General features: G+C 40.9%; 2 protein-coding genes across 4 annotated transcripts; one reads left to right on the top strand and one right to left on the bottom strand.

The window, feature by feature from the left end:
• Positions 1 to 304: 304 nt before the first annotated feature.
• LRRC57 (leucine rich repeat containing 57) lies at positions 305 to 5,841 on the bottom strand. Of its 3 annotated transcripts, none has more exons than XM_083863540.1 (6): positions 5,796 to 5,841; positions 4,958 to 5,129; positions 3,707 to 3,842; positions 2,452 to 2,720; positions 1,804 to 1,989; positions 305 to 1,243 (listed from the first exon to the last, which is right to left on the bottom strand). In XM_083863540.1, the coding sequence occupies exons 2-6, from the start codon at positions 5,039 to 5,041 to the stop codon at positions 1,202 to 1,204; spliced, it is 717 nt and encodes a 238-aa protein (XP_083719666.1). In that variant the 5' UTR covers positions 5,042 to 5,129; positions 5,796 to 5,841; the 3' UTR covers positions 305 to 1,201. The 3 variants fall into 3 exon arrangements, with proteins under 3 accessions (XP_083719666.1, XP_083719667.1, XP_083719668.1); XM_083863541.1 differs by having other exon boundaries at positions 4,958 to 5,099; XM_083863542.1 differs by having other exon boundaries at positions 4,958 to 5,053; positions 5,796 to 5,835.
• Positions 5,842 to 6,075: 234 nt separating this feature from the next.
• Positions 6,076 to 10,055, top strand: HAUS2 (HAUS augmin like complex subunit 2). The gene is made up of 6 exons (XM_083864152.1): positions 6,076 to 6,180; positions 6,341 to 6,433; positions 8,001 to 8,070; positions 8,479 to 8,611; positions 9,269 to 9,377; positions 9,515 to 10,055. Exons 2-6 carry the CDS (start codon positions 6,395 to 6,397, stop codon positions 9,662 to 9,664), a joined length of 501 nt encoding a protein of 166 aa, XP_083720278.1. The 5' UTR covers positions 6,076 to 6,180; positions 6,341 to 6,394; the 3' UTR covers positions 9,665 to 10,055.

The following is a 10,055-nucleotide window of genomic DNA, read 5'->3' as shown; positions in this document are numbered from 1 at the left end:
GGGATTCTTGAGTACAACTGGTTCCCTGTTAAATGATGAATCGCATCCATTCTTTGAATAAGGAGCTGATGTCCCCTCAAACGCTCTTCTAGGTATTACTATGTAAGAACTGAAATAAGATGGCAACAGGGCCAAGGAAATAAACGCCTCTCTGAGCATCTCACAAAGGAACCACTTATTGCTAATCATAATTACGGGTGTAATGTTGAAGTGCAGCTGTTACCAACTGACAGACTCAAGTAGCTAAGTGAGGGCTTTCAGTGACATCTCAGTACTACTTAATAAAATGACAAGTTACACCAAATAAACTTGAACTGATATTTTGAAAATAATTTACTAAAATATACAAGTACATTTTCCTTTTCAGTATAAGTTACATGATTGCATACATTTTTATCTCGTTCTAGGTGCATTTGGTAATAAGGCAGCAGCAGTGGACTGACAACTAAAACCTTCAGCACTGCTCTGTACACAAGGAGTCAGTGCAAGGATATTATATTTTCTAGCAATATACATTTTTACTGAATACACTGAAGATGAACCTAATTTTTATTTGATACAGCTCAAGCAAAAGTGGACTGTAGTGCAATTCTTGCTTATGGGGAAAGAAAGCCTGTAGAGTAAAATATAAATGAAGGATGCTCAAACCACAATTTGTTTACTGGAAGCTGTTAATAAAACATTTAACTTAACCATAACTATTTGTGCTTCATTAAAAAAAACTTACACAGGTTATAAACTAAAACCTCATTTGTAAAAGTTCTTCTCTGCAGAACAGTCCTTGCTGCAAGACATACAGTGCTTTGGTGGTAGAACTTCCATGTGCTATCATGGGAAACTGTTTCCAGAAGAAATAATCCTCTTACAAATCAACAGCCAGCTTCCTGACAAAAGGGAACTGGCAACTTTGAAATGCTTGTTCCCTTTCTCTGTGAAAGAACAAGCCCTGACAAAGGAGAACATGTACTGTGTTAAAAGCTATTGTGGCACAAAAATCAAAACTGGCCCCTGGGTAGGTTCATCAGTTCAATACCTATATTCTCTAGTTCAAGTTTATTCAATGTGGTCTTAACAGGCTGTTTCAGACTACTAGAAGAGGAGTACTCTGATCATTTCCTTCATCAGCCTTGGTTCAAGTCAGTGAAGCAGATGCTCCTAGTCCAAGTCTTCTTACTGGCAATATACAGGGTCAGAATAGCGATCATGCAAACTTCTTCTTGGTAGCTGTAAATCGTTCCATGTACTACAAAGAAAACAAAAAAAATCTAAGATTTTTTCAGAAATTAATAGAAGACTCATTACTACTAAAAGCAGCTAGGCTTCTGCTCTCAGACTTAAAAACATTTTGTATCTAAAGCATATTTTTATATCCCAGGTGTAACTATTAGAGCTTTAATTTCAAACAAAGACACCCCCAAAAAATTTCTGGGATTTGCTACAATCCAAATTAATGGTAAAATCTCCAGTGTTAAGGATGAACTAATAATAAATACTTAAAGAATGCTGTATAATTCAAAGCATCCGTTATTTTTTGCTGCATCAAAGTGAAGACACACTTGTCATTATTAGCTACCCTTCAAAAGATACTGATGAAAGAATACTGACCCTGAATCCTACAAGGAAGTTATCTTTGAAGAACTCCTGGAGTTGTTTTCAGAGGTTAGTTATGAATACAATAGCAATAACACCACCAGTGGACTATTTGGTGCTTTTATTCATCATCATAAATGCTCAGTATTCTGAGTAAGGACTTCACCAGTTTCTTTTAAAAAAAGACACAAAACCCTAAAACAAAACACAAACCTTGTCATAACCTTCCAGTTCTCTGAGTTTCTTGATTTCAAAGAGGTTGCCTTCTACTGCAAGCAGTGAGATCTGGGAATCACTGAGGATACTCTGAGGCAGCATGCTGAGTTCTAGACAGTTTTCTTCCAAACGCAAGACTTTGAGGCGTGGACAGTGGGAGATCTGCATTGAGATCTGAGAAATCTTGTGGAAATAAAAGAGAAATGGGATTAAAATGCTAGTGATCAATAATTATTAAGAGATCTGTTTCTGACTTATACAGAACAACTGCCATTTTGTAAATATAAACTACATTAATAGTAAGTACTTAAAAACAATGCATAAGTAACAAATGTTCAAAAATCAAAATAACTTTTTTATTCCATGATGACAAGCAACCTACACATCTGTTTATCACATTCCTACTCAAGAACTGTTCAAATAATTTTCTGCATGACTAAATTCAGGATTTTTTAGTTAATTAAATCGGGCAGTTGGATGTATTGGTACACAAATTCTAGTTATGATTCCTTATTTGTGTTGTTTCCAGGAGATGTTTTTTAGCTATAAAGTTTTGATGGTCTCATCTTATGTTCCATGATTGTACTAAGTCCAAGATGAACCATGTCCTAAATCTACATTTCCACAACATCTCATTTACCAGACCTGATTCTGATTCAAATTGAGTTCGATAGCCTGCAGTTCTCCCACGGTGTCGGGGACATTTTGGATCTGGTTTTTTGAAAGATCTACCACATCCAAATGGCGAAGACCAGAGAGTTGTGTAGGCACAGTCCGAAGCTGGTTTCCAGACAGGCTCAGGGTTTTGAGAGCCGAAAGCTGTCCAAATGAAGCTGGTAGCTGCCTCAAGTGATTGCCATTCAAGTGTAGTGTTTCCAGTTTTTTCAGTTTACACAGCTCCTCAGGTAACGCAGCTAAAGAAAAATGACAGAAAAACGTCTGACCTAAAGAGCAGTAAACATTTGTACCCATTTAATTCAAATAAGCTTCTGCAGAGAGAACAGTGCTATATTAAGTAATTTCTCACTGAATTCCTCCCCAATTTCCAGTGAAGGCACAGATCTCAGCATGGAAACTAAAGCCCACAGATAACATGTGCTTTTTAACCATCATCCATAAATGTATTATAAATAATCAGCAGACAAGGCAGACCTTCAAGTCATGGTCTGAAATCACTGTTCAGAAGATTTCAGCCTGCTAGTGATAGTCCTTACTAACATTTTGCCAGCATGTTCTATGACACTTGAAAATTCACTGCTTCACCTTTGCCTTTTAAAGGTATTACTCAGCTTATAGAAGCAAGTTAAGAGATAATTCATACTGCGTCACACCAGCATATAAATATCACCAGGTAAGGTCTGCTGGCATCTATTTATCCCTCTTTCCACCAGCACATGTATAACCTCTAACACTCCTGAGGCGCACTACAGAGTTAGTGAGGTTTGTAAATTATCTTTGGTTTTTTCAAAAAGGCAGATAATACTTAATGCATAAAACCCCTAGCTTCTTCATTGTGATTTTTCCATAATGATGGATGTTTGTTTAACAGAAACAGTAACAACAGCTGAATGGCCAGCAACATTGTCTACATGTAATCTTCATTACCTGTTCTCTAGGCAAATACTAAACCATCTGGCACTGTTAAATGCTCATGTCAGGTCAAGTCACAGCACAAAACCTGGATGGGTTTAAGTACTCATGTGTCATTGTAAAATTGATAATACACTAAGTGGCAACTAGCTTTGTAGAATTTATGATTTAGAGGTTTTTATCCTGTACATGAATTCCAAAGGTTTCAGTTTAGGTGACTAAACTCCCCATTTACATCTTGTGAGAGTTAAATAATTAAATTTAGTTTTTGATAGAGAAAATGAGTTATTATTTTAAAAATCAAGCATACTCAGTTTGTTGTTGTTTAGGGCAAGGCTCTTCAAAAAGGAAAATTTTCCAATGAGAGGTGGCAAGAGCTCTATTTTGTTGTTTGACAAGTCTATTGTCCTTAAGTTGCTTGTTAGCTTCTGCAGATCTTCAGGAAACTGTTGGGGGGGAAAAAAGATCCAGCATTTAACGAGTTGATATAAATTTGAATGTTCAAGTCATACAGTTAAAATTTTAATTGTCTCACTGTCACATACTGTCATATGTATCATAACGTCCAATCACCACAGTATGATTAGCAAATTTGCTTAACACATATTTTTAAAATTATTTTTCATCTGAGGAGGGGAAAGGGGGTATGAAGAAAACACTAATATCTACAAGGAGTAGTTTTTCTTCCTCTTATGTGCTTCTCTTAAACATGTCTATCATTTAAAATACCCTACAGCCAGTTAATAACTCTATATTTTAGTGGAGTATGATGTGAAAATTTTTTCTGCTTTCCTTTTAAAATAATTAAATAATACAATTTTCCTTATTCTTATTTACATCCTGTACCATTTTGGCAGTGAGTACTGAGTCTTGGCACTCAGGTGAATAAAAGAAAAACCTGACAATCACCATCAAGGAATCCTGGTAAATAAGTCAGTGGTTTTGATCCTCCTTCAGCTTGACAGCATAAAAGTGAAGAGAGAAGGTAGGACAGTGGAAGAAGGTACGTTAGAAAAGGCTTGGAAAATTACTGCAATATAGAGTTATTTTTGGCTATCTTGTGAATTGTTCCTTGACTTAAGGTTCCAGGACATTCTGTGTTTTTCTGCAGTTGAGTCTAAGTGAAAATAATTTCCAATATAATAAACTTTCAGAATGCTTGCTGCCAGCCCAATGAACAGCCTGTACAGACTATTCATATGTCTACAATTAAATACAGCATAAGTACCTAAATGTGACAAACTGTGAAGTATCTTTTAAGATACAATATGGTCATAAAATTTATATTGTCCCCCTCAAGTTCACAGCCATTTTCTAAAAGCACATCTAGTATAACTAGTATTTCTTTAACATATCTTGAACATATATGCACTGTAAGGCATAGGCTTATAAGCATACAAGTGCCCTGACAGATAAATCCTCCATCAGAAGACAAGGCAAGCAAAAAAAAAAAAAAAAAAAAAATCATGACTGCTTATAAGAAATACATGTATGCAGGGAATTTCTCTCCAAAAGTGTCAGTCATACACACAAGCCGTGTTTCCCCCTCGCAGTACATTACCTCAGTAAGCCCCTTTCCTGTTAGCTGAAACACACCAGTTTTCTGTGCTGTCTCCAGGTGGGCCTTTAGTGCACTATTTCCCATCCTAACAGTTCCCTGTCAAGCACACAGAGTCCGAGTGATGGTGTCAGCCAGTTTTACTCTGTGACAGAGAACATGCAACCCAAAATCTCTGTGAAAAAGCAAATGCAAAAAAGTCATTTTATGTGCACTGTCCCCAACACTACGAGCAATTCTGACACTGCTGTGTTTTCATCTCCCTCATAACTAAAATCTATACGTCTAAAGATTCGCTTAAGTTTACTTTACTTAGATTAAGGTGTTTTCCTTACAGCAGTTTGATTACTGAACCTATGCAATAAGCACAGTTAAAACTAGGGAAAATTGCACATTTGTCATAGTTTCGAGGCCCCGCAGCACAAGGAGCCTCTCCCCGGAGGCGGGATGTGATTTCTGTGGCACCCACCAGCGCTGGCCTGCCGACACTGATACTGTTTTATCTGCTTTTTTGGAGACCTTTACTCTGTTCAGAGAGCTGACTCCTCTGCTGTGCCTATCAGCAGACACACAACACCCACCCCCGCAGCCCCAGCGGGGTTTAATCGCAGGGCGCACAGGCCCGGGATTAGTGCCGGGTCCGCACCGGGCTGTGGGAATGGAGCCCAGGACAGCACGTAAACAGCCCGCCCCACAGGAGATGGCCCGGCAAGGGCCGAGGTGAGGGAGCACTGACCTGTGGGAGGCCGCGGGTCCCTCACCCAGCCCCGCCCGGCCGCTCCGGCCCCGGCCCCGACCCCCGCACCGCGGGCCCAGCCCGGCCTAACCCGGCCCGACCAACCTGTCCGGGCCCCGCTGGCAGACGCTCCGCGCCGGCGGAGCCCCGGAGCTCCGCCCTTCCCGAACCGCCGCCCCGGCAGCGCCCGCCCGGAACCGGACGCGTGTCAGCGCCGCTCCCGCCCCGCCCCGCCCCGCCCGCCATGGCGGCGCCCAGGCGCTCCCGCTCCCTGCGGGACTCCGCCGTCCCGCCCGCCAGCCCCAGGCCCCGCGGCGCGGCCGAGCCCGAGCTCGGCGCCGATTCGGGGCTGGATGGCGATCTGGAGCTGGAGTGGCTCAGCGCGGAGAGCGATGAGGAGCGGGGCGGCGGCGCGGCCTGGCAGCCCGGGGAGCGCTCGGCGGCGGCGGCGCTGCTGGGGCGGTGTGTGGCGGCGGGGGCCCTCAGCCAGGTACCCCCGGGGCCCCGACCGCCACACTCACACCTGGGCCCCCCTAATGCTCCACTGCTGCGGAGAGGAGCCGCCTTAAACTACTGAGAGCCATTACTGAGCGTTCGCTCGGCGCGTTCTTCCTCCCGATCGCATCTTTCCTTTTGTCTTTATTTCAAAGGAGACCTTGGATTTAACTTGCCGAAGAACGCCGTGCTTTGCGAAGTTCTCGGAGATGGAAGCGATGGTAAACATGGAAGCTGAAATCAATGAGGTACAGCCTTTACGACTGTCAGTGTATTACCTGGAGGTGATACAGGGCCCCGGTGAAATACCAGGCTGCCACAATGCCATGTTGTTTCGTGTTTTGAGGGCTTTTTAACAGATCAGCTGTTTAACAGTTGGCACTTTTGTTGTGATAAAAAAACCAAAACTATGAAACAAACGTTTAAGGTATAAGTAGAAGGATTCAACAGGCAGAAGGACGCAGCTTTGAATAAAGTGTTACCTGAAGTTTTTTGAAGAAAAGGCACAATAAAGAAGAATTTGTAGTTGACTTCAGTACACAAAAATATGTCTTTTTATAGGCAGTTTTGTTCTTTAGCAGGTGGTAACCTCAGATACTGCATACTGCCTTGATCTGCTGTTGCCTTTTATTTTATAATGTTGGTTCAGACACTACATAGACTAGGAAACTGCTTTGTAAGGAGAGGGTAGACTATTCAGTGATGAAGAAATTGGCAGGAGAAGAGCACTGGACATAGCAGAAAGATGGGATGCCATCCCGAGGGACTGGGCAAGCTTGAGGAGTAGGCTCACAAGAACCTCATGGGGCTCAACAAGACGAAATGTGAGGTCCTGCAGCTGGGTCAGGGCAGTCCCAGACATGACTGGTAGATTAGCTCATTGGGAGCAGCACTATGGGGAAGGACTTGGGGTTTCTTGTGGATGAGAAGTTGGACATGACCTGACAATGTGCAGTCACAGCCCAGGGCCGCATCAAAAGCAGCGTGGCCAACAGGGCCAGGGAGGGGATTCTCCTCTTCTATCCTGGTGAGACCCCACCTGGAGTGCTGCATCCAAGTCTTGGATCCTCAGGACAGGAAAGAAGTTAACCTGTTGGAGCACTTCTAGAGGAGAGCCATTAATATGATCCAAGGGCTGGAACATGTCTCCTACAAAACAGACTGAGAGAGCAGGGATTGTTCAGCAGCCATTCAGTACTTAAAGGGGGCTTAAGAAAAGAAGTAGAGTGACTTTCCCCACAAACAGATAATACTAGGACAAGGGGAAATGGTTTTAAACCAGAAGATATTAGATTAGATATTAGGAAAAAAATTCTTTACTGTGAGGGTGGTGAGACACTGGAACAGGTTGCCTAGAGAAGTTGTGGATGCTCCATCCCTGAAAGTGTTCAGGGCCAGGTTAGAGGGGCTCTGAGCACCCTGATCTAGTGGGTGATATCCCTGCCCATTGGCAGGGGCTTGGAACTAGATGATTTTTAAGGGCCCTTTCAACCCAAGCCATTCTGTTATAAGCTCTGTGGTTTAGGAATGAATTGCAGGATCTCTGTTTTCTAGCACAAATCTCCAAATTATTTAGGTTGGTCTTTTTAAACAGTCTTTTTTCTTATTGACCAAAAAAGCCCCACCTAGCAGTAGAAACTCTCCAGAGAGCATGGTAACATGTTCTTGTCCTAGTGCTTGTTCTCTTTCACACACGTGCTCTCCCTGTGCTGCCACTTTCTCCCTTTCTACTTCCTCCTCTGCCCCAAGAGAATCAACAATGTCTGGATAAGTATGTTAGAAATGCATTTTCATTTGATGTTATTATTGTTGTAGATAAAACTGAAAACTGAAATGATGCAGCTGGAGAATGAGACAGCAGACATTACTCACCATTTTTACTTAGGTAAGTGCAATTGTACTGTAGAAAAACCATTGATTTCTTTATTACTGCACACTTTGTCCATTATGATTTTATGTATGCTTAAAAACATTCTAGCTTGCTACTGTTGTGCTAGACTAGTGTAATCTGTTGTGATACTTCAGTGCCATGGTATAGTTGACTTCTCAGAGTTTACTTAAAACTATAGATAATGTAAAACAATTCTATGTATCTCTAAAAAGTAGGTATTGTGACTTTGAGTGCATGCTGATACTAAATCATATATGCTCCAACAAAAGCCATTCTGGTTAATGTCTCTTGAATGTAAGCTACCCACTGCAATTGAACAATATTTTCCTTTTTGTGTTCAGGAGAAATTTTGCTCTTGTTTTAGTAGGACAATAGGTTAAACTTTGCAAGTTTATTTTATAGGGAAAAAGTGCGAGATTTTGCAAGATATGAACAGGCACCTGGAAGCCATACTGAAAGAGAAGAGGGATCTCAGAAAGAGGTTGATCAAACACAAATGTCAAGAAAGCCTGCCTATTGAGGCTACTTTTCACAAGTAAGTACACAGAAAATAATTTTTATTGTTTGCATGAGTCCAAATTAATTTGAACTAACAGACAGTAAAAATCATATGCTTTCAATAATTTTTCCACTGATAAAAATAGACATAAAAAATGGTAGTAGAGTCTGAGCTAAAAGCTGGTAGTTTATGCAATAAATTCATAGAAAGGTAGTGATACATATTTTATGAGTATTTACTTAGGTTATTGGTCTTTTCTTTAGAAGTCTACAGAACAAGTTGTCATGTATTGTTTTAAACAAATGTGCTACATGGTGGATTTGTTATGTTTCTCCCAAGCAGGAGTTGTTACTTTAGCACTGAGTGTCTTCCTTCCACTATTGCTTACTTAGAACTAAGCATGAATGATTCCCAGACATGCATAATGCATGCTTTAAAAGTCTAGTCCTTCTTCTTACAATCTAAAAATCTAGCCCAGGTACTGGAGGAGTGGGTATTCACTTCTGTAGTTCCTGCCCTGCTTGTTGCTAAGAGTAATACAAGATGTGTAATTGCAGAAAAAATAATTGCGTGGCTAGGAACTTGCATAAAGCTGCAAAAGGGGATTAAGAAAAGCAGGGCAATGGAAAAAGAACTTGTAAGTATTAAATTCTTGTTGTTTAGCACAACTTTTGAGCTCATTTTTGGTTACAGGTGTATAGTAGAGTTACTGACTGAGGCTGTGACTTTCATTGAGAAGCTTGAAAGCCATTTGCAGTCTGTGAGAAACATCCCTCAGATACCACATATGATGAACAACATGGTGAGTAGTGAAAGAACTGAACCTGCTGTCTTCTCCAGCATGAAGAATGCACTGTTGTTTGGTGATTTAGGTCAGTTTTATGTCCTGGTAGTCTGACAGGATGTATAGAGATTTAATCCAACTCTTTTCTGTTTCAGGACACCACTTTATCAAAGACAGAGATGCTCATGATAGAATTGGAGGAGCTGACAGAGCAAATACTGAAATGGGAAGAACTGCAAAAGGAAATGTATTCTAACAATGTATGCAATACTGCTGACTTGGACTTTGGCTTGTCTTTAACCTGACAAATAATTTTCCTTAAATAGGATGACTACTCAAAGTATTACATTCTTAGAGTCTTCTGTGAAAACTGCAACAGAGGTGTCTTTTAATCCAACAGAGACTTCAAAGGTAGTTATATTTCTGTTATTAAGTGACAGTTCTCCAACTATTTACTAGAAAAAAGGACAATGAACAGTAGCTCATAGGAAGACAGGGTACTGAGAAGCCTGTTAAGGAGTTCCTTTTTGAAATAGTTGGATAGGAGTCCCTTGGAGCCTGTATCTTCAATGAAAAAATTGTTTTGATACTTTTTTTGCACTTGCTGTAGTATCTTTATTCATTTTTGCAAGCATCTTGATAAAACACTGTATTTTGTATGTCACTTTAATAAAAGCATTAGATTTCAAAATCTCA

The sequence above is a fragment of the Zosterops lateralis genome, assembly GCF_965231275.1.
Source record: "Zosterops lateralis genome assembly, chromosome: 6".
In the NCBI taxonomy this organism is placed as follows: Eukaryota; Metazoa; Chordata; class Aves; order Passeriformes; family Zosteropidae; genus Zosterops; species Zosterops lateralis.
This window is presented reverse-complemented; position numbering and strand designations above follow the sequence as displayed.